This window comes from Falco cherrug, chromosome 2 (assembly GCF_023634085.1).
Source record: "Falco cherrug isolate bFalChe1 chromosome 2, bFalChe1.pri, whole genome shotgun sequence".
NCBI classification, from domain to species: Eukaryota; Metazoa; Chordata; class Aves; order Falconiformes; family Falconidae; genus Falco; species Falco cherrug.
The window spans coordinates 75,700,240-75,726,709 of NC_073698.1; the positions used below are offsets into that span (position 1 = coordinate 75,700,240).

Consider the following 26,470-nt stretch of genomic DNA (forward strand, 5'->3'; position numbering starts at 1 on the left):
CTGTGACCTTCCATCACTCATACTGCTGCTTTAACTGCAGTGGAAATTTTGCTCTGCACTGCAGTAAAACCACATTGAACCGGTCAAGCATGTAGTCCATATCTCTGGCTTTGCTTTGAGTTAATAGGGACTGAGACAGAAGATGGACCCAACAAAAAGCAGAAGTAATGTATTGTTTTGCCTCAAAAGAGGGTTGTGGGATACAAATTACAACAGGAGGCAGTCAAAGAGTCAACAACTGGCCTAAGGCGCATTAGTCTATCAGCAACTCAAGTGAGTGGTCCATCAGCTTCGTAGGTATCAAACAAGTAATCAGAGGCAGAAGCTTTGCTGCTTCCATTTCAGTCACTTCTAGGCAAAAGAATGGTCCCACTTTTAGTCTAGAGCGACTAGTTTGCACCATTACCACAAATAATTTTTCTTGCCACTAATTTCCTTTCTTTCTCCAAACAGGCATCTGATGGTGTTCTATTTTGTTAAAATTGATAGAGTGAATTCATAGGTGTGTTTCAAACCACAGAAGCATCTAGCTCAAGACCCCCTACTATATGCTGGTTTTCCTGGTGTCATATACTGAAAACCCCTTTGAGAAAAGGATACTATTTCTTATTCCTTAGCTCATAAAGCATTATCAACAAATCCCTTACATTGATAATGGATTTTTAGGGAATGGTGTCAGGTGATTTACAAGTACAGATTTAAGGATCCTTGCCTGCCCTACTGTTATCTGCTACAGACAACTCTTGAATTACACTGTTGTTTGAAACCCTTGCATATTTTGAAATACTGATTGCTACTGGGCTAAACAGATGAGAGAAGTTCTTGCCAAAGACCAGCCACAGCATAAGGTTGGTCATCTGACTTTTCATTACTGGCCTGATTTTACTTCTGACTTGACCATTGCTGGGGAATCTGCAGCTACCACAGCAGGTTGTTGTACAAAGTAGGTGTTATTTACATATCAAAGGTGCAAACCCTATTCATATGTAAGGATTTGCTTGAAAACTGAGATTCTTTTGACCTACCAAAGAGATCAGATAGCTAGAACACCAAATTTGCCAAAATTATTACTGAACACAATTACTGCCTTTTTTTCTTCTAAAAAATTTCTGCAACTGACATGGCCTTGGAGGTATTTAGCCACCGTATCAGTTCACCAGGGGTAGCATAGTGAATTATTTGTCTTCTCTGCAATTCTTGCTGAATGTAGTAAGCTGCAGCTCACAGAAATTAAACTAATCATTTTTGTTGAAATAACACACTAAGACAGTAGTCTGTCAGTAGAGCTTGGAGAACAGACGTGTGAAATGTTTAAGAAGAGTTCACAGGAAAGTGTGAAATTTGCAAAACCATAGCTTAATAAGATTATAATAATCAATAAGTAGGAATTGAAATGCAGTTGCAAAAATGGCCCTGTTTCAACCTGTCCTTTATGGCTTGGCAAAGATGTTGGAGTGAGGTGAAAGAACAGAGGCCTGCAAATTTATGTATGAAATCTTGCCACAGAATTGTTCTGTATAAATACATCAGCAAATCTGTGGCTATGCCTTGTTGGATGGGTGTTTTTTGTAATATGCTGTGGGGTTTTGTTGTATTTTCTGTAAGAGAGAATCTAGGAATATTGTTTTAAACTGTGTTTTCTGTTAGTTAAAACAGAAATATCAATATTTAAGGGATTTCTGTAGAACTCACTTCTCCCAAATCTGCTGTACTATGACAGACTTTCAAGCAGCTGTTTAAAAAGCCTTGCCTGGTTTATGCATTAGAACTGAAACAAAACCTCTCTACCTCACCACCAATAAATCCTTTTAATTTTGGCTTGAGGGGAAAGAAGGAAAAGAAAAAAAAGAATTGCAAAGCAGTAGTACGTTGCAAAATATTCCTTTATCTATTAATATGCCATAGAAGGAATAGCTGTCAACTTTCAAAGGTAAATTACAAAATTCTGCCTAGGTGGAACTTGTATTTGTAATGAAGGTGTCACGTCTCTGTAACTAGAGAAAGTTAATTACTGTGAATGAGGTGGATTGTTTTAAGTAAAAATTCCATTTGTATGTTATGTTTCTTAACTTTCTACCTTAATGTGTCTACAGGTGGATGAAAGCCAGACTGGAGAACCAGGGTGGCTTGGTGGAGAATTGAAGGGGAAAACTGGATGGTTCCCTGCAAACTATGCAGAGAAAATACCTGAAAATGAAGTTCCAGCTTCTGTAAAGCCAGCAGTTGAGGCGGCTGCTGCACCTAAAGTTTCTGTGCATGAAACCACTACATCGCTAGGAACTCCTGCTCCTACAGAGTGTACTACAACTGCCAATAACTGGGCAGACTTCAGTTCAACGTATGTTTGGTAGTGGTCATTACCTTAAATATGGTGGAGTCCTTTTTAATCGATATGACTGTGGTGGCAGTTAAAACAGAGTATCAGGATTGCAAAATGAAACCAGCTTGTTTGAAGTGAAGCATTTTTTCCATAACAAATAGCTAAAATCGCAGCCTTGTGAAACTTTAACCATGTTTCCATCATATCTGCCTGAGCAATGCAGAAGGACATATCACAAATAGGAGACATTCCTAAGAGGATGGTGACATGGTGGAAATCCCAAAGTGGTCACCTTCCTCCTTTTAAATTAATTAACACCAGTCCTCATTGAAGGTTTCCAACTTGGATTATGTAAAATATGATAATAATAGTTAACATGAAAAGATGATTTATTAATTCCTTATCACAGCATTAATAAGACTGATGCAAGTAGAACATGTGCCCTTCTCTATATGTCTTGTTAACTCAGTGTAATGCTCTGTGCAGTATTATCAACCCTATGTAAATGGGGTTGGGTATGTAATTGTCTTATCTTTGGATCATATAATACATATTTATAAATCGAAATCTAAATTATCTTAGCACAATATTATAGTACATGATATGTTCTATTTAAAAATTTTCATCAAATAGGTCACAGGAGCATTTCCAGTTATTTAAACTTTTTCTGTTTTACTACAGTCATTTTTCTGAAGGGGGGGGGGAGGGTAAGACTAAGTCTTGAGCTTTCTGGAGATGTCTGGCATGTACTGGATTTTATTGTTTTGAATAAACTATACTTTTGGCAAAGCTGTTTGTACCCTAGGTGCATTAATATATGCTTTTATGCTTTTCATAAAATTAATGTTCAGTTTCAATACAAAGTAAGTCCAAGAGCATTTATAGTAATAATACTGTCCTTGATGTGATAGAGGGGTTAGGGATGGTTGTGGCCTTTGGACAATATTACAGTCTGGTGGACAACAACTGATTACTCCAACTAATAGCACAAGCAACAGGCAAAGGAAACTTATGTTTAAGATAGATGCTTTGTTTACACTCCTAGAGTTCAGGGGATTATGTTCATATAAGTGAGTATTTGGAGGCAGAAGTGTGGATTATGAGATTTAGTAGGCATTTTAAAGGACAAGAGATAACATGAAAAGATAAGAGGTTGCATAAAACTAAATGAAGTCAGTAGGAAACAATTTTAAGTAAAAGAAAAAAGATAAGGATTTGAATGAGAAACAGTGAAATGATATATAAGGGAAATGAATGTGAGAGGTCAGTGACATTCAGGTGTGAAAACTTCAAACTAGTTTTGAAGACAATAATGATTTTTTCTTTCCTTTTGAGTTACTTCTTTCCACTGTGTATTATATAGACTTCTGTTGTATTGGGACATAGCTAAGAAATGAAATTAAATTATAAGAACAGCTGGCCTTAAGTAGCAAGGACAAGTAACTGTGTTTAGAGATTGCCTTTTTAATATTATTGTTAGCCTATGTTTGATTGCACTACTTACACCTGAGAGTTATGATGCTCATGGAATATGCAATTAAAAGAAGTTAACCTAGAATGTAGAAATTTTTTTCTGCACAATCTTACTGCGTGAGTGTGTTTATTCAGTTGAAAATGGTAGGAATTAATGTCATTCTCATTTTTTTTCCAGATGGCCAACAAACACTAGTGATAAACAGGAGACTGATAACTGGGATGCCTGGGCAGCTCAGCCATCTTTGACTGTTCCGAGTGCAGGGCAACTGCGGCAGCGATCAGCCTTCACTCCTGCCACTGTTACAGGATCATCTCCCTCTCCTGTCTTGGGTCAGGTGAGCACTTATATTTGTTAAAACTGTTCTGACCCAGCATAAATGTTTGGAAAGCAAAGTATGAACATTGACCATGCATTAAAACAGTCCCCTGAGACAGGTAAGCTCTTTCAGTTCGGAGTGATGAACAGGTAGTGTACATCTACTTGCAACATTCATGACAGAATTTAACATGAATCAGTTTCTGTTCTGGTATTCTGTGCTGGCTTTTTGTAGGCTTTGGTGGTCCAGTCTTAACGTTTTGGCAGGATGCCTGTTTTGGGTCATTTCTGTGGGGCTTTCCTGAATCACATGAAAATAACCTTCACTCCAAAGTGGATTATGTAGTTAAGTGGAATAGCAATGGACAAAGCTTCACATCAGATGAATTCTGTCCATCTGTTAAGGCATTTCCTCCTTCTTAACTGAACAACATAACTGTTCTTGTAAGCTAAAGTGTTCAAAAAATGCTAAATATCTTAGTATCTTAAAGAAAAAAAGAAGTTGGAATGTACAGTGAATAACTTGCAGCAAAGCATCATTTTCCATAAAGTTTTCTTTAAATCCTGCCAAAATAGCCTCATGAAGGTTTATTACATGTGCATCTTGTCAAATTTTATTTAACTTGTTAAGCAAAATCTCTGCTAATCTTGCATTATATTGATTATGTGTTAACAGATAGAAATGTAGGACCGTAAGCATTTCTGGTATTTCTTTGTTTAATTGACTTTGCTTTAAACAATTGAGGGAGAATCTGTGTATTTTGTTGTTATATAAGTAGCATAAGAATATAATTCCTTAAGCAGCTTGCTTTATGAAAGGTGGTGCATGACTGACTTCTCTCTCATTTTTTTACAATTGTATTAGGGCGAAAAAGTGGAGGGGCTTCAAGCACAGGCCTTGTATCCTTGGAGAGCGAAAAAAGACAACCACCTTAATTTCAACAAAAATGATATCATCACAGTTTTGGAACAGCAAGATATGTGGTGGTTTGGAGAGGTTCAAGGACAAAAGGGGTGGTTTCCAAAATCGTATGTGAAGCTTATTTCAGGCCCCATTAGGAAGTCAACAAGGTATTTTATTTGCTTTTACTATACTTCTATACTGAAATAGTTACATAAATATGAAGAGTTGCCCGCTAATTTTAAAGTTTAGAATCTAGTCTGTAAAAAAAAAAAAAAAAAAAAAAAAATTCTTTGTATGGCTTTCTTCTGGGGAGTTTTGACTTCCAACCCTGGAAATTTGTATGAAAAATAAGAAAACTGACCTCTGTTCTCTGAGTCATACATCACCTACAGAAGATCTAAAGCTTAATGAACAGTCTTAATTTTACGTGACTTGCAACTCAAAAATTAGTGTATTAGATTTTATGAATTACAGCAATGTAAATCATAGCTTATCTTTCCCCAAAATAAAAAGGTATGCCTCAAAACTTAATGACTTATCATTACTCTTGGATAATGAAACAATCAAAAACTGGTTCTGTGTAATATGAAAGCAACATTAACATTAGTAATACAAATGAGAATGATTTTAGATATTTTTTTTCGAAGAGAGAAGAGGAGGTGCAAAAACTTATGTATTTAAGGCAGTTACCGAAGTATAACCATGACTGGCCATTGTACTTAAAAGCTTTAATTTGCACATATACTATCTCTTCTTTTAAAATACAGCTAATTGCTTGTGGATGCATATGCATTGGTTTAGTTTTTAAATATGATAAAAAGATTTCTGAAGAGATTTAATTTCTTAAATAACGGTTATTTTCTTCTAAAGCATGGATTCTGGTTCCTCAGAAAGTCCTGCTAGTCTGAAAAGAGTAGCATCACCAGCAACAAAAGCAACTATGTCAGGTGAAGGTAAGCATTTCAAACTGAATGGCACTAATAGTATATTACTATGTAATTAAATAGAATAATTCTGCTTATTACCAGAAACAAGAGAGCTTAGTGTTTTAAGGTCAGGCCTGTTAACATGGAAGTACAAATAAGTTTGCCTCTAGAATGATGTAAATTTATTGTAGTAAAAATTTATATATGTTGTGTATATAGAAGAAATAATTTCACATGCCATTACAGTATCTCCTGTAGTTTGTACTGTTTCTTGTATAAATATTTTAGTAACGATTCCCTGTCTGGATTGGGCTTTTGCAGGAGGCCAAATAAGCACATATGAACGTGTACTTCATGACATCAGGAATTTATTAATAAATGTCTCAGTTTCACCCAAAGCTCATTTCCAATGTTTCATTAAAGCTCTTAATTAAAGAAATTACAATTATATTTATGGAATGTTGTGATCGTTAATGTCAAGGCTACCCCTCACTTACTTTTAAAGATGGAGCATGGGGCACAGACAGATAATTGTCCAACCTCTGAAGGGTTTTAAAAGATGTGCGTTCCTGGTTGTTACCACCCTACAGCTGGAGGTTAATGCCTCCACATGAGCTGTGTTAACAGACTGTGTGGGCACTCTTAATCCACTTCAGTGCAGGGTCAGCTAGGTTAATTTAAATCACAGTCAGGGTAAATCAGTGGATCTAAATATAGGTTACAGATGAGCATTTGTATATAATCTCTGCAGCACCTCTTAAGTTTTTTAACTACAATCCTACATAGAATTTTAAGTGAAAGTCTCTTTGGTTAGTGATGTATTTAATTTGCCACTGGCATGAGCAGTACAGAAAGTAGAAGAAGGGAATAGTAAAGAACCATGTAACAAGGAAAGTGAGATAATCACAGTTATTTCAAAATACAGCTAGCCTTGCTTACTACATATTTGAGGGACAGCAACTGTAGAAATGCTAAATCTTTTTTGTGAAGTATGGGATATGTCAGGTCATATGTTTGTATTAAAAAGGAACACAACTTTTATTAAAACATTTCAAAAAAGCTGTATTTTTAAGAAATAATAAAGCATGGATTTAGCACTTTATTACATTTAAAGGATTTAAGAAATATTGCATGTGTATAGCATACATATGATATTTAGTGTGTGTGTGTACATGCATACAAACAGACGTGTGTATTTTTCAGCTGCAGTTGTTAGACAAACTATGCCTTAGCTTTCATTAAGGATAGTCATTGTGGTTTGAGTTCTTGGTGAACTTTCCTGAGCTAAGATTTTAGATCAGACTTAGTGTTCAAGCAAATAGAACAATTGCCAGCTGCAGTGGAATACTTGAACATTTTCCATAAGCATGGAAGTCTTCTTGAAATATTGCTTGTAGGTCCAGAGCTGGTCTTAGAAGCAGAGTATGATATAATCTTCAGAAACCTGTTTTTGCCTGTATTAAGTGTGATAATGCTCAGTTAAATAAGAATGTATCAGGTCATATAGAAAATGTTACTGGATTGTCTGAAATTCTTCTTTGTAATCATTTATGTAAACATTTTTTCATGTAGTCCTGTGATTGAATTATGCATTGCATTTCTCAACATCAGACTACTTCAGTGTTTTTGCACTTGAATACTAAGTGGTTGACCGTGTTGTAACAAAACAGAACAAATTCAGGCTTTGTCTTAATAGTTCCCAGCCACCTGTTGCATAAGATGCAATGAGATGTGCACCCTTCATGCAAAGCTTCAATTAATGAAAGAATTCATTGTATACAGGAGCCAAACAGTATATGTAAAATGAAGGCTGTATGTACAGATATTTGGATACTGAGACTTCCCATCCCCAAGACTGAAAATTCTAGTCATCTGCACAGAACAGAAACCATTGAGAAACATGTTTCAAGAGTGTTTTCTAACATAAATAAATAGTTTATGTATATTTTAATTATACTATAAAATTATTTTTTAAAAAGTCCCCTTGAAGTAGCCTTTAGATTGTATTTAGTTCTGATAGACATAATTTAATGCAGTAAATATTGAGGTTTCTAGGAATAGCAATTCTCATCTAGGTAGCCCATGGATAGACTACATTATGTTATGTTTTGCAAATGATAATTGAGCAGTTTATCAAGTGTTTTCCCATGTTCTGTATTTATTTCCCTCTTACAGAATATATTGCTATGTATACTTATGAGAGTTCTGAACAAGGAGACCTAACTTTTCAACAAGGTGATATGATTCTTGTGACAAAGAAAGATGGCGACTGGTGGACAGGAACACTGGGTGATAAATCAGGAGTTTTCCCATCTAATTATGTGAGACTCAAAGATTCTGAGGTAGAGACATATAAAAATGTTATAACACTGAGCTGGGGGAGGTATATTTTATTTGGTGGTGTAGCAATAGCTGCAAGTCAGTGGATCATAAGGGAAGAAAAAGTATTTTGCAGTTTTACTGAATGTGAGATTGCAAAGGGAAGACAATAATAGTTGCATTTTACAACATAATGTTGTAAATAACTCTCTGGATTGTATATTAAAATGAATCTTACATATGTTAACTTGGCAGTTCTATAGAGACAGATCAGAATAGCTATGACTACTTTGCTCCCCAGGTAAAGTAATGACCAAATTGTGTCTTACTGCTATTATATTCTTTTATAAAAAATAAACAGTAATATTTCAGTCTGTTATCTGCCCCCTGCCCCCCTTGTTGTTTTCTTGCAATCAAGGGGAACAAATTTTGCTAACTACCATATTTATTTGAAAGTTCTTGACTGAATAATAAAAGTTCTGTTTCATCTGATTTTTATCCTGGAGTAATCTGATAGAACATGTCTGTATTACATTTTTTTTTTCTTTTAAGCATTCTAAAGAAAGATGTTTTCTCATTTATATTCCTTACCTGTTTGAGAGGATAATTCATCTCCTAGTAGGAGTTAGCTTAGACTCATGTTTGAATTCAATACTAATCTCTTGATGAGAAGGTTTTCTTGTTTATGTCTCTAAATGTAATAGGATTTTTAAAAGTAAATTAAGTAAAAATTACTGGATTTTTGGAAATCTGTGTGGTAACACTTTTTCAACAAGTCTTGAATTCTTATGTGTACATACATATGTGACACAACTCAATGAGAGACTATCTGCAACGTAGAGCTTGAGCAAAATCACTCTTTAAAATTATTTCTGTTGGTGGGAAAGCCAAAGAATAAAACTTGCAGTGAAATAGCTGTAAAAAGCCTCTATACAATAAATTTCTAGATAGTAGAGGAATAATAATAATATTCTTTGAGACAGGATTATATAAAAAAAAGAGATATTTAGTAGTGCAATCCTTGGGAGAAATAGTGTTGTGATCCTGCTTTCAGAAATATTTTAGAAACTTTTCTCATCTATATTGCGCATCATGTAACAATTTTCTTCAATCCCTCCCACTACTAGTTCAAGAACTAATCAGTCTTATACTGGAGAAGTCCTGTCCCAGTCTTGATCAGTTGTTCCTTTGTGTTGTGAAGTACTCTTCTCCGTGCACATTAAGAGTGTAGTTTCATAGACTAGAATCATGGAATCATAGAATTATTTAGGTTGGAAAAGACCTTTGAGATAGAGTCCAACCGTTAACTCAGGGCTGCCGAGTCCACCACTGAACCATGTCCCTAAGCACCGCATCTACATGTCTTTTAAATACCTCCAGGAATGGTGACTCAACCACTTCCCTGGGCAGCCTGGTCCAACGCTTGACCACACTTGCAGTGAAGAAAGTTTTCCTAATATCCAATCTAAACCTTCCCTGGCACAACTTGAGGCTGTTTCCTCTTGTTCCATCACTTGTTGGGAGAAGCTACCAACACCCACCTTGCTACAGCCTTCTGCCAGGCAGTTGTAGGGAGCGGTAAGGTCCCCCCTGAGCCTCCTTGTCTCCAGGCTAAACAACCCCAGTTCCCTCAGCCGCTCCTCATAAGCCTTGTGCTCCAGACCCTCCACCAGCCCCGTTGCCCATCTCTGGACACGCTCCAGCACCTCAATGCCTTTCCTGCAGTGAGGGGCCCAACACTGAACACGCCATGCCAGGTGCGGCCTCACCAGTGCTGAGTGCAGGGGCACGATCCCTTCCTTAGTCCTGATGGCCACAGCATTTCCGATACAGAATGATCACATGTAGTCCTTTGTAAGTGAGCACAGGTCTGGTCCTACCTGCCACATTTTTCCTGCCACTGTCTTTCATCTGACCTGTTAGTAAGCAAGGTCAGGACACCAAGCAGAGCAAAAAGCTAGTCTAGCAGAAGTAACATGTGCTTCTAAGATGGTACTCTGAATCAGGTCAGCAACGGTTACAAAAACGTCAGCACCAGAATTGGTATGGGTCGAGAGTAGTGAAGGAGGCAGGATTGCCTCAGCATCAGCTTAGATTAGCTTGAGCTGATTTTTGAACTGCATTCTTAGCTGGCTTTTGTGTTAAATACTTTATTTTAGAAGCAAAACATCATACCTTACCTTTAGTATGAGGTTTTGGATATTCCTGTGCTCATTCCTACCTTTCAGTTGTGTCAAATCTAGTGACTATGGAGCAGCAGATAAAGTTAGATCAGGTCCCAGACTGGAAAAGGAGTAGTTAATGGTTCAGTTAGTGGAAGCACTGTAGCTGTAGCACTGTGGAGCCCATTACAGCAGGCTAGCTTGTCTTTTTGACAATTAGAATAAATTTTGTACAGTAGTAAGTTGTAGTGTTAGGCAGGGTATAGGTTTACCCTGACAGCTGAGCTCGGTGAGAGTCCAGACAAATTCTGAGCTCTGAGTCCCCAAATCTAGCAGCTTGAATCTCCTCTGAGTGGTGCCAGCTGTAGCAGCGGAGATGTTTGTGGGTCTGTATCAGAGAATTTACCTGGTTAAGAAAAACACTCCTTTTTGCACTCCAGGAAGTGGATTATAGTTCAGCCCTGCCAGTAATTCTTCACACACAAAAGATGGTGATTTGCCCCACGGTGGTATAGGAGCAAATGTACTGATAATTGCCTGGCCCAGTGGAATATTTTGTGATCATGAAACTGTGCCCTGAGTCTCTTTATATTACCTGTAAGTTTGTATTGTAGTTGATGAGTTGGAGCTTGCACTGTCAGCCTCCTAAAATCCTGTGAGGCCTGTTTCATAGGTAGGTAGTAATAGCTGGTAATTAGTTACTTAACCTCAGCTACATTCTTGTTAGTTAATGTTAAGTTTCCTTTGAACTTTTGTGAAGGAACTGTTTTTGTTTCCCCTTAATATCTTCTCAACAGAGTTTAGTCTTAAAACCTGGAAATTTATGTTCACATGTGCAGAGCTACGTTTTGTGTGCCTTTAAGGACTGGATGCATGCCCTGTCTGGTAAGAAGACAGGTATACATATTGGCAAATCTTCTTGGTAGAGCACTCTGAAGTAGATATGTAATACTGAAAACTGTTTTTATTAGAGAGGTCAGTTTGTTGTTTCCTCTGATCTCAGTTTGGGGCTGAAACGGCTAAGGGCAATTCATCAAAAAGTGCTCCAACTGCCCTTTTTGCTGGTGAAAATCACACCTTCAGATAAAACCTTGAAGAGAGGGAGGAAAAAGCACAGAGCTCATGGAGATCTTGATATTCAGGATGATTATTTTCATAGTGATTCATATGCCCTGTAGGACATATTTCTTGTTCCAAGTGGATAATTGCCATTACATGTACAGCGTTTTGCTATTCAGCTTGTTCACAGAGCCAGTTTTTACAAAGGTTTTCACAACAGCAGCTGTCTGTTAGCTTTCAGATGTGCTGCTGTGCTTGGACAGCTGGGCCGATTGTGGAAAATGTTAATGAAAGAGTAAATCAATTTAATGTGTTCTGCACTATTGGCTTAGACCTGTAGAAGTCAGGCAGTGCTGAACTTTCAACAGCAAGCGTAGAGTTTGTAGGAATGGTTATAAGCCTCAAAGCATCAATGGTTTATACATCAGAAGATTTTTTGGATCTGTTCTTCTGTTCCTAGTCCAAGGCTACCCATTCACCTCAAGTTGCTAAATTAAACTAAAGTTTCAACTTATTAATAGAATGAAAGTCTGTTCTTCAAACGATGACACTGGTTCGTGGTCCATTCTCAAGAGTTTTCATTAGGTTGAGGTAGATGAATACAGGTCTGTAATAGGTTTTTATTCTACTCTGCATCTTTTAAGACTGGTAATAATTACCTCTGCATAAGGTATGGAGCTCATATGGTGGACTTGGAAACACAAAAATTTAGACATCTCTAATGATGTCTCTTATGAAACTTTGCATAAATGTTCTAAAAATAATAATAGTCTGGACGTATTTAATCTGGATTCTAAGGATCTTACTGTACAAGACAATTGGCAAGTCTGCTGTGTCTTACTGAATTAACAAAGCAAGTTCTGCTCTACTGTTTCAAGAGACTTTATCACTTGTCACAAAATACCCTCAAATGCAGTTGGTGTCTCAGGTGTGCAAAAGGGAAATAGAATGGGCTATGTCCTCTCCACTGTGTTTCTTTCAACACAGAGAATAGAAAATACTTCTCCATCTACTGAGTGGTCCAGAAGTTGGGTCCATCTTAAACGCATTGTTTATTAATTTAGTTATTTATTGAAGTACTGCAGGACTTCTCTATGTATTTCTTCTGCTTTTTTACCAAGGATTCAGAGAATTCTCAAACAGAATTCAGACTCAGTCTGGTCAAGGTGATTTTGAATCTTCTTTCAAAATAATCTCTATATGTTTACTGGTTAACTGTAAAGATACAGTGTTACAACCTGTTTTATCTGTCCCTATGGTCCTAATCTGGCAACACAGTTATTGACTAAGATGTCTTGAAGGAGCGTTTTCTCTGAAGGATGTTTCTTTGCCAGAAACACTTTCCAAAGCAGAATTAATTCCTGATATTGCCATACGAGTGCCAGTTGTCACCTTTGGTTCCACACCTTTTAATCTTCCATACTTGGGACTGCTGATGGATACAGTCACTTTGTCTGGATCATCTTCTGCTTCTCCCCAGACCTAAACTTTGTGTATCTGACCTCTGCATGATGCTTTCCAATTTCACTTTTTTGTTAATATAGGTCACTGTCATTGTTGGGAAAGGTGGAGAACTGAAGAGAAAGGAACATAGGGATGAAAGGAAGATTTGCTGGTCTTGTAGAAAGTAATTATAATCAGTCTTTTACAATGATAAGAAAGTAGCGCTGAGGCAGCAATATCCAAGTATCATTTAAGTATCCACTTACCACAGTCCTTCCCAAAATTTAAGTTGGAAAATATCAAGGAGAAGTATGGTTTACTAGGTGTGTATAAGGTGCTTTGGTCCCAAATTAAAAAATAAATAAATAAATTCTTCCCATCCCCACTCTTCAATACCAGTTACAGCTTGTGAGGTAGGCAATGCCATCTGCTGGGTTTTCTGCTGTTACTGGGTGGGGCTGGCTTGGCTAATACAGTATTGTGAGGTGCTATAGTTCAGTCTGAAAGATCAGGCTTCTTGAATATCTTTCAGGAAAGCTACTAAAAACATGGATGTCTTAAAGCAGCTGTATAGTCTTCAAGACAGACTTAAGATCTATCTAATCTATTGGTATAGAGGCATCCAAAACTAATACATGTGTTTAAAATGGCTCTGTTCTCTCAGTTATTTAACTAGTTTTTTAGTTAATCCTTATATTAGTTTCTGCCAGAATCCCCAAGTTTTCAAAGCGTTAAGTTAATGTGGAGAATACAGAGGATGAAATTGTTCTTTTCCATAGAGGAATTAGGATTCTATGGAAACCTTCGGGTCGTTTGATGTAGGCTCCAAGTTTGTGTGGAGGATCCTAAAGAAGTTATGGGGAGGTGGAAGTGTTGTGACCCTTGCTTGAACACAAGAGGATATTTATGGTGGCTTAACATTTCTGACCAAAATACAGTTTAGAGTTGTTATGTTGCTGTTATCCATATTAGACCTTTTTATTACAGAAGATAAGACTGGCAATGTATCGGGAAGAAACTGAAGTAATTATTTAGAGGGCAGGGGGAAGCAGTCTTGTACAGGGGTGGTGGGTAAAAGGGTTGGAAGATGACTGAGAAAGGGAGGTGTGCAAGGGGCAGAGCTGAGACCACACACTGTTTTGAATACTGTAATTGCATGTGTGTCAGTAGACCTGTGAGTACATTAAAATAAAGAGATAAAGATAGTTCTTTTCAAATAACCAGTGGCATCAAGGGAAAAGTGTTTTGGGTTTTTTTGGGTTTTTTTTTTTTGTTAGGAAGAGAACTTTGAGTTTGTAAATTATGAAAGATTTTCATGTTAAATTTTGTCTTTCAGTATTGCTCTTTTCCCATACATAACTGAACTGAACTAATTTCACTGCTTACTGGTTTTCTTGTGTCTATTCAAAGGTTTTTCTTGAAAATCTCTTGGGCTGGATGATGATGATGTCCCTCATCTCACCCCATCTAGGTTCAGAGGAAATAGCTACAGATGATGATAACACCTTGCTATTCAGTGTCCGATGCTTCTCTCACTCGGGCACAAAAGTGGTGGTGGGGTTTTTACTCTACTGCAATACACACCACCTAGTTTAGATGACTCATCTTAAAGATGCAGTCACTCCACCGACTATGCTAGTATGCCATATGAGAAATTTTAGAACCATAGTATGGACAGTGTTGAAATAATTACATGCAGTTAGTTTTTTAGGCATATTTGCAATCCAACTATTTGCAGAGTTGAAAACTACTATTGTTTTAACTCAACTTGACAGAATTCACATTCTGTAGATAAGCAGATTTACAATTCAAATGCTGTGTAATTCAGAGTTACATTGGTTTTAGTAGTCCATGAAAGGAAGAAAAGTTCAAGAAAGAAGTCTATGCATTTAGATAGTTATTCATCCACTTCCATACACTGCTTGGTATTTATTCCTACCTATTAATTGCCATCTAAAATATGAAGGGTTTCTGTAAGAACAGAATCTTCTTGTGGGAGTTTTTTTAACTTAACATGCTTGTTTAGTTTGTGAAAGTAAAGCATAGCAAATCGTTTTCATATACTGGAGAAATAAATAAGAGTGCTAAACTTACATCTTTCTATTTCAAGGCCCCTGGAGCAGCTGGAAAAACGGGAAGCTTAGGGAAGAAACCTGGTGAGTCATATTGTGACACCACCTTAGATCTGTTCTTTAAGTACTTAAGTTGAATGGCAACAAAATATTTTCTGTGAAAATAAATTATGTTTACTCTTGGTCACTTTATAATTTGCACTGGTGAAAACTGTTGTCTGTAATAAAATAATGCATAATCTGTCCATCATTCTACCTAGTAAGTATCAATCACTAAATAGCATGTAGGTGGTGCTCAAAAGTAAATGTAAACTTCATGATAGATTGCTAAACAGAACAGTGGAAGCCTACAAAAAGCCCAAGTTTGCCAGTGCCTCTGAAAATGAAGTACACATTCTTACACTGGTTTTACAGAATTTTGCCCAGAATGCTACACAACATGGTATATATAGATTCTGTGAGCTCTTGTGCCTCAAGAGCACATACCTTATATCCATGCTATGTAGTTTACTGCCTGGTCACAGTGCAGAAAATCATGTTGCAGGTTACTTTTTGGCTAGAAAGAGGTCCCCTGGCTCTTGGGGTAGTGGGGGCTGTCCTTCCAAACAGCCATTGTATTTCCAAAGATCATTAGTAGAAAAGCACCTTCTCTGCCACTGGGAGACATTTGTAAACTGTCCAGGAGACACCTCTTTTTTTCTCTCAGTTTTTGCTCAGTTTTTTTTCTCTCAGTATTTATTTGCTTTTGTAAAGAGATGTCTTTGCATTGAGCTGAACCAAACTAAATACGGGGTGCTCCGTGCTTCTGTACTGTCCCTTTCTCTGAGCCTTGCTCAGTTGCATAGCGAGTTGGTTCAAGGATGTGATCTGCCAAATGTTGCCTTATTTCCACACTCACGTGCATATGCATGTTCAGGGTTGTTTTTGTGGTGGTTTGTGGGTTTTTTTGTGGGGGGTGGGGGGTGGGTGGGGAGGAGGTTTTGCTTTGTCTCCCTGAACTGGCTCACTGTGTGAGATGGGAGGACAGTAGATTGCAGCAGCCCCAACTTCATTTGGCTTATTTTACCTTGACATGTGAGCAAGGTTGCTCTTGTCAAATTTTACTGATCCATCTGCGGAAAGAAGATCTTGGCAGTAAACTATGCCTGCCCTTTCTAAGTTTCATTTGCATGATTAAAAATAGTTATGTTAACAGATACAAAGCTCAAGAGGCAGACAAGAATAGAAATATGGAAAACCTCTAGAAGCGATACCTGGTAGAAATAGGGAGAAGATACCGACAGGACTGGCTGCTTCTTCCATGAGTGGGAGAATGGTGGATGGCAAGACTTCAGCCTAGAGTACCAGCCTTGTAATTGCTGGTCTCCTGGATTTGAGCTTTCAGTGGAGACTGGGGCGATGTTGACAAAAGCTGTGTTAACAATCTTTTGGAGTTTAAGAACAGCTTGGGAACAGTCCTGCCTATTTTTCAGCAAGAGATTCATGGATATTTGTGCTATAAATGAGCTGATAGTACTCAGCCAATGTAAGTGAAATGGTAATGAACGAGGTGAAATATTCCTGTTTGTTCTACAAGCAGCAGGATGAGTGGGTGGGAGTTGGTAACAGTGTGTGTTGAAGGGCAAGGGAAAAGAAACTCCTCTCTACAAATCATTTAAGCAGCAATATGAGGACAATTATATCTGTGAGAAGACTTTCCTCCCCTCAAATGTACCTGTGTTAGTAGAGGCCACATATTTTGGCCTAGACTGTAATTGAATTGGATCTCTTCTCAGTGTTTTAGTATTTAAATAAATAAAAATTAAAAGGTTCTTCCTGGAAGGAAAGCTATTTCTGTTTTTTTAACTTTTTTGCTGAGTTGTTTTCTCTAACTTTCTGCTTCTCAGACATGCAAGAGCTGAATGTTAACCTGTAACTTATTTAACATGCAGTCCACAGTAAAAATTCTTTATGCTGCTGGTTGGTGAAAGAGGATGTCAGATACCTGGAACTTTGTAAATCCCACTTTTGTAGATAAAAGTGAGAAATTTCTTGTTCTGAGAGAGATGCAAGGTACAGGATTTTTGCTCTTTTAGTATGATATCCTGAATATTATAATTGCCGAGGTAGTGAGAGAGGTTTTGCCTGACTTAAAAAAAAAAAAAAAAAAAAAAAAAGTAAAAAGTAATTGATTTTGACAAACTCCTACAGTTAATTTGTTTGCTTGTGTTCGTTTTGCCTCCCGAGTGGCTCTAGGGTGGCGGAATCAATGTGGAAAAACCTGCAAATGCAGAGAGCTTACAGATTTTCTAGCAGTATAGACATGTTTCCTGCCAAATAGCTTGGTTGCTTTGCCTTCATACAGACAGACTGCTGCTGCTGGCTTTTCTCTGTGTAAACCTTTCTGCTCTCCTACTATATTTTACTTGGGAATTCTTTCGTCTGTCTTCTGCTTTTGCACCTTGTGTGCCAAGTTCCAGATCCATGTTTAAAGCATCTTTTTAACTTTCAGCTACTGGCCTTTTCATCACCTGTTTGGTTCCACCTCTGTGTGCCTGCCTCTCCCCTCTTTGATTTACCATGAGAGAGATTCTGCTGTAGTTAATTCTGCGTGTGTTGTTTGCAGTGACCTCAGGTTGCTTGTCATCTCTATGCTTCTTCATCCTCCTTATGCTGTTCATTTAAAACTTGTATGCTTCTCTGACCATTTTTAATTTTAGTAGTTGCACTTTTCTTCTAAATTTTAAGTAAACCATCTGATCATTTTCCTGGCAGTCTTCAAATCACTTTGTTGTTTCTTCCTGCAACAAAACTTCCCCTCTATTCCAAGGGAGTTGGCTTTGTGGTTTCCTCCGCCTACAACTGCCTTTTCAGTGATTGCTCCCTTTCTCTGCTTTACCAGCAGACTCCTCCTCTCCTTTCTCAGTCTGTGGGTGGTGTTTTGTTACTGAGCGCCTTTGCTGTTTCTCTTGGCCATGGGAAGTTTGGCGCTTGTTGACAGAGGGCAAAGCAGGATGGTACCCAGCACTGTTACTTTTTTAGTACAGCTGTCCGTGAGAAAGCTAGAGGCCACTTCTGCACACTTGCTCCCTTCAGCCTTAGTCCCTTTTGCTGTTGTTGCTGTGTTGACTGCTAGTTCACCTCACACTCACGATCATGTTGCTTTCTGCTGCTGTGTAAAGGGACAAACTGACAGCAGGTGTGACCTTCTTCTGCTTAGATTTCCAGTGGCAGTTTTTTAGGATAGACTAGGTTGAAAATATATATACAGTCAGTAATCATAAATGAAAATAAGTGATGCAGTTTTTTTAATCAAGATTTTCAAATAAAATCTAAAATCTCAAGCAGTGTACTGATCTGTGGTCAGATAATTGCAGAGGTTTTAAATTAAGCTATCTGTCTTTGCACTGAAGCAGTTGAGGCACATTTATGCAGTCTCATACTAGCTCTGCTGTGGGCTTGTTCTAGGATAGTCTTAGACCACAAGCATAACCAATCAAACTCAGTGCCTGTATTGGCTGTTTGATGGTCCCCAGTTTTATTCGATGCGTTGCCGAATAAAATCCTCCTTTCTCTTAAACACAGGGTCAGAATGTACTATTCCAGGAAGAGTTTTTTCATAAAAACAAAAAAACAAATCCCCCGCGCCCCCCCCCCCCCCCCCCCCGAAAAAAACCAAACCAAAACCAAAAAAACCAACAAAAAAACCCCAAACCAAACCCCAAACTAAATCAAAAACAAAACCTTGGATTATTCTGTTAAGGAGGATGCTTAAGTGATGAATGACTGTGTGCTGGGATCCTAAAGTCCTAAAGTGGAGTTTTCAGCAGTAACAATACTACTGTTGTGCTGCTGTGGGTGTCTGAGACCCTTTACAATTAATTGAAGGCTAAAAAAAATTCCCCATAGATTCCCCTTAACTCGTGAGTAAAAAGGGACTGTGTAAATGTAGCAGCCTGAAAGGTTTAGCTTACCAAAAGCTAGCTGCCATCTTCTGTTTACAAAATGTTCCCAGTTATCATAGTATTAAACATGTTCTTCACAATGCTAAACATGGTTTCATGACATGCTAAACCTGACTTAAAAGCTATCAGTAGGACATCAAAATACCTACAGTGGCTTATAAGCTCCTGTCAGTTCAAATTTGTTCCAAAAAATGGGTTAACCCTGCCAGACTTTGTGGTGACTAAGTTATCTCTTTCCACAACTGCTGTAAAATGGAGTAAACTGCATTGTTTGCTTAGGCTAATTTAATGGAAAGATAATTGTGAGCTCACGGTAGGTTACTCTGCATCAGATTCATGCAGGTAGGTGATATAAGGCACCAGTTTTCTATTCATGTTCATGGAATAAAGATTTCAAAATAAATGTTGTTTGCTACATTTTGAAAACATCCTTTCTTTTTTTCTAGTCTGGTGGCGAAAAGTTGTCTGCAGGCCTTTATTAGTTTGCAACTCTGTTACTGCAGCTTCTTCATGATATTGTCTCCTCTGTTTAGGGAGTTCAGTCTAAACTGATGCTGCAGAAATTTATTTATTGCAAAACAGTATTATGATACTTAATTTTAGGAGCCATATAGCTTTAATGATGGTCATAACTCTTCTCTGTTTCAAATATTATTTTTTTTTTATATATCCTACCCATAGAGCTGCTGCGCCTCTGTTTTATTGCTGGAGTGCTATGAACTTCTGATCTGTTCTATAATTACCGTATGTTTTCATGGAGCTACATAAATACATAACAATTTTATGGAAAAAAATTCAAAATGTGCCAGTCATAACAGCAGAGTTAATGTTGTATAGAATGTGTTCAGGTTTTTCCAATTTAACTTTTTTTTTTTTTTTCCCCTGCTTCAACAGAAATTGCCCAAGTTATTGCCTCTTACACAGCAACGGGTCCAGAACAGCTTACTCTTGCTCCTGGTCAGTTGATTCTTATCAGAAAGAAGAATCCAGGTGGCTGGTGGGAAGGAGAGCTCCAAGTTAGTTACTGGGTTTTTTTAAAATAAAATTCCATGTAAAAAGATTTGTAATTTTTAATGCATCAGTGATAAATGAAGATGTTCTGCAAGTAAGCATTTACAAATGAAATGTCTTTACAAAAATACATGTACATTCCAGTTCCTTGAACTTGGAAATAACTTTGGAGGACAGCAGGAGGAAGCCATTGTACCTCACTGTAAGTCAAGGATACCCATCTTTTGAATCAGACCCAGTGTGCATTCCACTCCTTTGTACATTTTCCTGGAGGCACTTCAGATATGAAAAATGAGTAGATTTTAGGGTGTATCATTTTGGCTGCTTTTGAATCCTCCAAGTCTTGTGTCCAGTAGTCTTCTTCATGTGAGCATAAAGGCAGTTGTCATGTCAGGTGGTGGGGAAAGCCAGCAATGCAACTGGAGTGTAAAGGACTGTTGGGTTAAGTGGCCAGGTCTACTTGTGTGCCCTGTTCCAAGAGTGACCATGCAGATCACGTGCATTTGGATCAGCTGATACCTGTCCGCAATGTGAAAGCGGGTGCACAGTCCTGAATGTCTTCCTAAGAAGCTTTCTAAATGGCTTCAGCCAAAAGTTTGGTTATCCCTTTTGTTGAAAGATTGAGAAGTATTTTACAGCAGTAGTGTTTTTGTAAAATGGCCGCCACTTTTTCAGGTTGCTTAATGAATGTGACGGGGTAGAATACCAGGCCCCATCTCAGCAACAGCTTGATTTAATGTAGAAGAGTGAAAAGAATGGTGTCTGTTGTGAGCATTGGGTAGGAGAGAGCTTTGGTGTTGTATTAGAAGATAATAGATAATAAAATATTTTAACCGGTTGGTTGTTTTTTGTTTTGTTTTTTTTTTTAAGAGTAGAAGTTGACAGTTTGGAAGCTTTGATTCTCAATGACTTTGTGGCAAATCTGCTTCCCTCCCACCTCTTCTCTTCTCCACTACCACCGAATGTGGTTTTGTTTGGTTTTGTTTTTTTAACAGGGAATGTTAAATGAAAGAATAGAATTTGTTTGTTTTTGCAGTGTAGGTGCTCACACTAACTCAGATATTTTTTTTCCCACATTACTACCTGCCCTTTTTGCCTCTCCTGGTGATTTTTTTTTTTTCATCCTTTGTGGAGAAACACAAAAGAAACAAGCTTTGGCATGCTGGATTGGACCTGCAGTTTGTCTGTCCCAGTATCCTGTCTCTGACAGTGACTCACTGCAGCTGCATTACAAACTGAGAGCGCTGCTGTAGGCCACGTGCAGTAACCCGCTGCTCGCAGCGCACACACTTGTGGACCACACGCGAACTAATACATGTGTGCACCGTGTTTTTGTACTGATATCCTCTGATTAGATAAGCATGAGAACATGTAGTGTACTTTGCAAAACCTTAACATCTGTTGATTAGGATCATTTGGACAGTGTCTGACCGTATGTATTTGTAGTTGTCAAAGCTTAGTTTTTGTTTGATGGGAATCTGGCTTTGGGATTTTGTATCTGAATCCAAACTTTGCCCATTTTTTCTCACCATAAGGTTTTGCTGTTCTTCTAGCACTTAGTTAATGTGACATATGTTTATACTCTGTTTTTTGGGCAGGAGAGACTATTAAAAAGTTTAGATACTGTTTCTTTAAAAGAGAAGAGGTAATTTGGATTCTTAATCCCTACTTAAACTATCACAATCTAGGTTTCTGTTTAAATGCAGTTCTTTGCATAATGAAAAAGCATTTAAATGCTGCCACTTATTAACGGAATAGCTAGCTTAATATTCTAGAGTTATGGTTTAAACAGAATCAGGAGAAATCTTTCAGAAGAATCAGGATTGTAGTATTGATTATAAAGCACACAAAGTAGCAGCACTGTTAAGTGAAAAATCACTCAAATTAGTAGTTTATAATATTGGAACAGTAGTTATTTACTCTATATATTATGAAAGTTTACTTCTCTTAATAGCAATATCATAATATTAAACTATTGCCACAGTAATAGCTGACTTTTTTGTTATAAAATGCATTTTTCTATTCTAAAATAGTCAGTGTGACTACAAGTAGTTAAATATGAGGATCTATTGATAATTGTCTTAAAAGAATTGTGGTTTTTTTGTTTACTAGGCACGAGGTAAAAAACGGCAGATAGGATGGTTCCCTGCTAATTATGTAAAACTTCTGAGCCCTGGTACCAGTAAAACTACACCAACTGAGCTACCTAAATCAACAGCATTACCTTCAGGTAAGCAATGCAGTTGCATTAATAAGTTACTTTTGTAATGTGTGTCATTTTCAATAGGACTTGAAAAATAATTATGGACATTCAGTAGAATATTTAGCATCTGTTATCCTAACTGCTTTGTTAAACTCTAATACTATTTTTTTTCTTCTAAATGAGAAAACCTAACAGTTGGTCTGTGTATTTACAGTAGTGGTTCCTCAAGTATGAACTGTTGAATGCTAAAAAGCCATCTGTGACATTACATCTTATAGTATAAGCATTCAAATTACCAGTCCTATTTCTTTGCACTAATTGTAGTAAAGGAGTTTTTAAAGGTTCAGGATGATCTGTGGGCTTAGCAGTTGAGGCACCTCTCATTCAGAACCTTTGATTTTTCAAAGGTGAGATGTGAGAAAACAACTCAAATGAAGATGTAGCTTTTTGTCCTGTATAGGTACTTACTTTAAGGTTTATGAACGGATGCAAGAGTAGTAGACCTTTATATTTTTAAAGGTATTTGTTACAGCTCCACCGCAGGCAATATCAAACAATCCTGTCAGTCTGCTGTGAGGTATGAAGGCAGACAGAAGACGGAGAACAAGAAGTTCATTCCTTGTGACTCAATCTCGAACCATTTTGGGCTTGTGAGCTGGTTTAGTACTAAGTAAAGAGGATTCTTGTTAATCAAAATAATGCAGAATGGATGTATCTTCTCCTATAAGCCACCCAGAAGACTTGATGTGGTTGTCTATCATCAGTTTGGATTTGGTTGTGAGTGGCAAGGGATAAAACCCTACCGCTTCCCCAGGCCAATTTTTTACTACCTATCATTAAAATGAAGTGAGTGTTTCTAGATGAAAAATGGTAGTGAGCATAATTTTCTCCTTTAAATATGTATGAAGGATTATCAAGCTGTTTAGGGAACTAGAGTAAAATACTGAGGTATTAGTTTCATGTGCTATTGGTGTAAATAAAAGATATTATCTTAGAAGGCAATTTTATATTATATTAAGAAGGGAAATGTTACAAATGGTGCTATTTGGCTCCTTTGATGGTAGTCATAACGATGCAGAAAATCAGACTTCTACAAAGACTCACAAGTTTGTGTCCTGCAGTTAAAGTGGTAACTCAGCATTGAGACACATACTTTTACAAATCAATATGATGGGATTTTAAAAATTTTATTCATGTTTTTAAATGATTTCAAATTTGACAGTCTGGGACTTTTCACACATGCTAATAAAACTTTACAAAATGAAATTATTAGCACTTTTTTGTTGCATACAAACCAACAAAATCTTAATGACTTTCATTTTTATCAAGTTCAGCTTTGTTATAGACCTTTCATTTTGAAGGATGAGAAAAAGAATCTTGTCTTTCCATTAGGCTAGATGGCCTCACTAGCTGTGTGGTTGATGTGAAAGGTTAAGAGGTTAATGCTTGAGAAGCATCTTCATAGTGGAAGCACGTTTGTGGGGAGGCTTACTATAGCAAAAGACATGGGAAGCCTGAAGAAAAACCATCTGCAAGGGTTGAGTAATGCCCAAGGTGGTGCATTGTGAAGGCTTTGAGAGTGCCATGACTGTCTGGGTTTTGGAGGAAGGGTATCTATCAGAAACTAGTATCATCAAAACCTCTGCTTCTTTTGTCATTTTGTTTTGATGTATATGCTCTCCATCTGCCATAATGTAATGCAAACTGCATGACTTAACAACTTCTTTTTTTTGCCCCTTTTAAATTGTGTTGCATGGACACTTTTGCTTTATACTTTGAGGTTTTCTTAAACTTTGACTGCTTTGCGTGTGTCCCCTTCTAAACTTTCATCATGAACATGCCCTTCCTGGTGTTGAGGACTGATAAGAACTGTTACTGTGACTTGAAGCTAGTCAGGCAGAAGGAAGTTTACAATATAGGAATAGTGGGAAATGTGTTTCAACTGTTCTGCTTGTTTAAAGAGAGACAACATTATTGATGGTACTGATTGTGAGTGTTGTATGGGGACCTGGATTCCCTCTGCTGTTGCAGTAGGACTAGTATTAATCAACAGACAGTCCTTCTAAAAAGGAAGCAAATGGATGAGAAGCACTGGAGCTCAGAGAAGATAAGCTATAGGTTGCTTCTCTAGCTAGCAGTGGCTTTTGGAGTTTAAAATAAGTGAAGAACTTCCTTGCTGGGACTACTATAAGAGCTTTGTACATAGGACTAAGGTGTATTCTAAGCTTTGTGACTAAGTGTAAGATCAAGATGGGGTCACTGCTTCAGGTTCAATTCAGGAGTCCTATCTCTTCAAGAATGCTCTTAAGATTATTTCCCCGAGCTTAAAGTGATTTTCAGGATCCCATTGGACTATTTAGATATTTTGATGATACTACTGGACAGCACCAAATTTCATAAAATTCTTTGAAGTAGGAGAGAATGAGCTCAATGAAAAATTCTTGAAAGAAATTAACTCTAGAATTGGTTACAGATCTGTTGGTGTATGTATTGTATTCAGGTGTGGTCTAGCTTAAAATTTGTTACCATTCTTGATGTTAGTAATAACCTGTAAACCTCTAACAGGAATGCCGTAAAACAGATTCACATGTCTTCAAAGGGAAATGTGAACATCAGTGGTGTTCACACATTGGAACTTATGTTGGCATAAAACTACCTAAGACAGGAGCACACCATAATATACATTCCTTTAGAAATGCTGGTTTATCTCCAGAATGCCAGAGAAACGTACACTTTGGTTAGTTGATGTGTTAGGTGTTACAAATGACAGTGAGTGCCCCTTTTAATTTTTTTCTTTTTTTCCCCCTTTTGCAAGTAACAAAGCTAAATATTGAGACATATGCAGATTCCTGTTAAATGTGGAGTTTATTTATGAACTTTGTGAACAGACATAAAGTTTTAGCTAAAAGTGGTTGAATAATTTCTGAAATATAAATTGTAAAAAAAAGAGAGGAACTATTTGATGAATTTAAGTAAGTTGCTGGTTGAGTACAAGAATGAAAATAGAAGAAAATTTTAGGATTAATATAATGGCTGATTAGATAGTCTTACGTCTCAAAGCAAAATACCAGAAGCCCTGTGACTTGGCATAGAGAAAACTGAGAAGTAAAGGAAGGTATGTATTTAAATAAACAGTTGTGCTGCTTTAGAGTATTAAACTGCTCTATTATAATTGAACAGAAAGGGCTTTTTTCTGAGAACCAGTCAGATTTGATGAGCTTCACAGTAAGGAAATAGGACAGATTCCAGCAGCCTATTTTCTGTGGTGCCAGAAAGGCAGCCTAATGGCCTAGGATGCTTTTTATTTATCCCATCCTTTCCAAGATCTTTGTGTTCCTAACACCTCAGTGTTATTTTAAGTATATCACCATTGGCTTTCTCTTGAATTATGGAGGTGTGTTGAGTGTGTCTGCTGCTAAATTAGAAAAGAATGCCTTTTTCAGGCTTCAGGTAGTGGAACTTAAAATGTTTCCCAGACAGAAAAGTCCATTGACCTGTTCTGGTGGAAAGGATATTTTTCAGAACAGGATGGTGAGGATGCAATATGCAATTTTTATAGATGTACAACAAATTTGGTGCTTTTGTGGGCAAAATATATAAAAAGCAAAAGAGCAGTGCCAATAGAAAGCTAACATTCTTGAAGAGTTTGACTCTTTACTAGAATTCTAAATTTTTCCAATCTTCTCCTACTGTTAAGCACTTCCAAGCAAAAGTAGCTTGGGGACAGTTCCAGGCAGGTTACACCGTTGTCAGTTTGTACTGCTGTGCTCTGCCCTCTCTAGTGTGATCCTGACCCTTCAGTAAGCTGGGAAACTCTTTGGTGGTTTTTAAACTACCTTGAGCAAATTTGTCGAAGGCTTGGCTAAGCACCAGTACAGGGGCACAGGAGAGAGCGGCAGGACTACAGCAGGTCAGCGTAGTGTCTTGGAAACATACTGTGACATCTGTAGCGTTTGTAGTGGGTTTACGCATAGCTTATGTTTTGCTGAAATGTTACCAGTGCGATAGACCTCTTCCTTTATCTTACAGTGTGCCAAGTAATTGGTATGTATGACTACACTGCACAGAATGACGATGAGCTAGCATTCAATAAAGGCCAGATTATAAACGTCCTTAACAAGGAAGACCCAGACTGGTGGAAAGGGGAGGTGAATGGACAAGTGGGTCTCTTTCCATCCAACTATGTGAAGCTGACAACAGACATGGACCCAAGCCAGCAATGTAAGTGACCCTCTCTGCTGCCATGCTGTGATTATTTGTGTAGTACTTTAAGATGAAACATGCAGCATTGCTGTGATTCTGCTGTGGTTTGCAG

At 37.5% G+C, this 26,470-nt stretch overlaps 1 protein-coding gene across 6 annotated transcripts in view; it reads left to right on the forward strand.

Moving 5' to 3' along the window:
- ITSN1 (intersectin 1) overlaps positions 1–26,470 on the forward strand; it is a 136,610-nt gene that overhangs the window by 87,609 nt on the left and 22,531 nt on the right. For all 6 annotated transcript variants that reach the window (XM_055702617.1, XM_055702616.1, XM_055702619.1 and 3 more), the window contains 9 exons: positions 2,094–2,338; positions 3,972–4,131; positions 4,978–5,183; positions 5,887–5,969; positions 8,118–8,284; positions 15,036–15,081; positions 19,836–19,957; positions 22,065–22,182; positions 26,185–26,376. In XM_055702617.1, the coding sequence (XP_055558592.1) occupies positions 2,094–2,338; positions 3,972–4,131; positions 4,978–5,183; positions 5,887–5,969; positions 8,118–8,284; positions 15,036–15,081; positions 19,836–19,957; positions 22,065–22,182; positions 26,185–26,376 (1,339 nt within the window). The remainder of the gene's footprint in view (positions 1–2,093; positions 2,339–3,971; positions 4,132–4,977; positions 5,184–5,886; positions 5,970–8,117; positions 8,285–15,035; positions 15,082–19,835; positions 19,958–22,064; positions 22,183–26,184; positions 26,377–26,470) is intronic.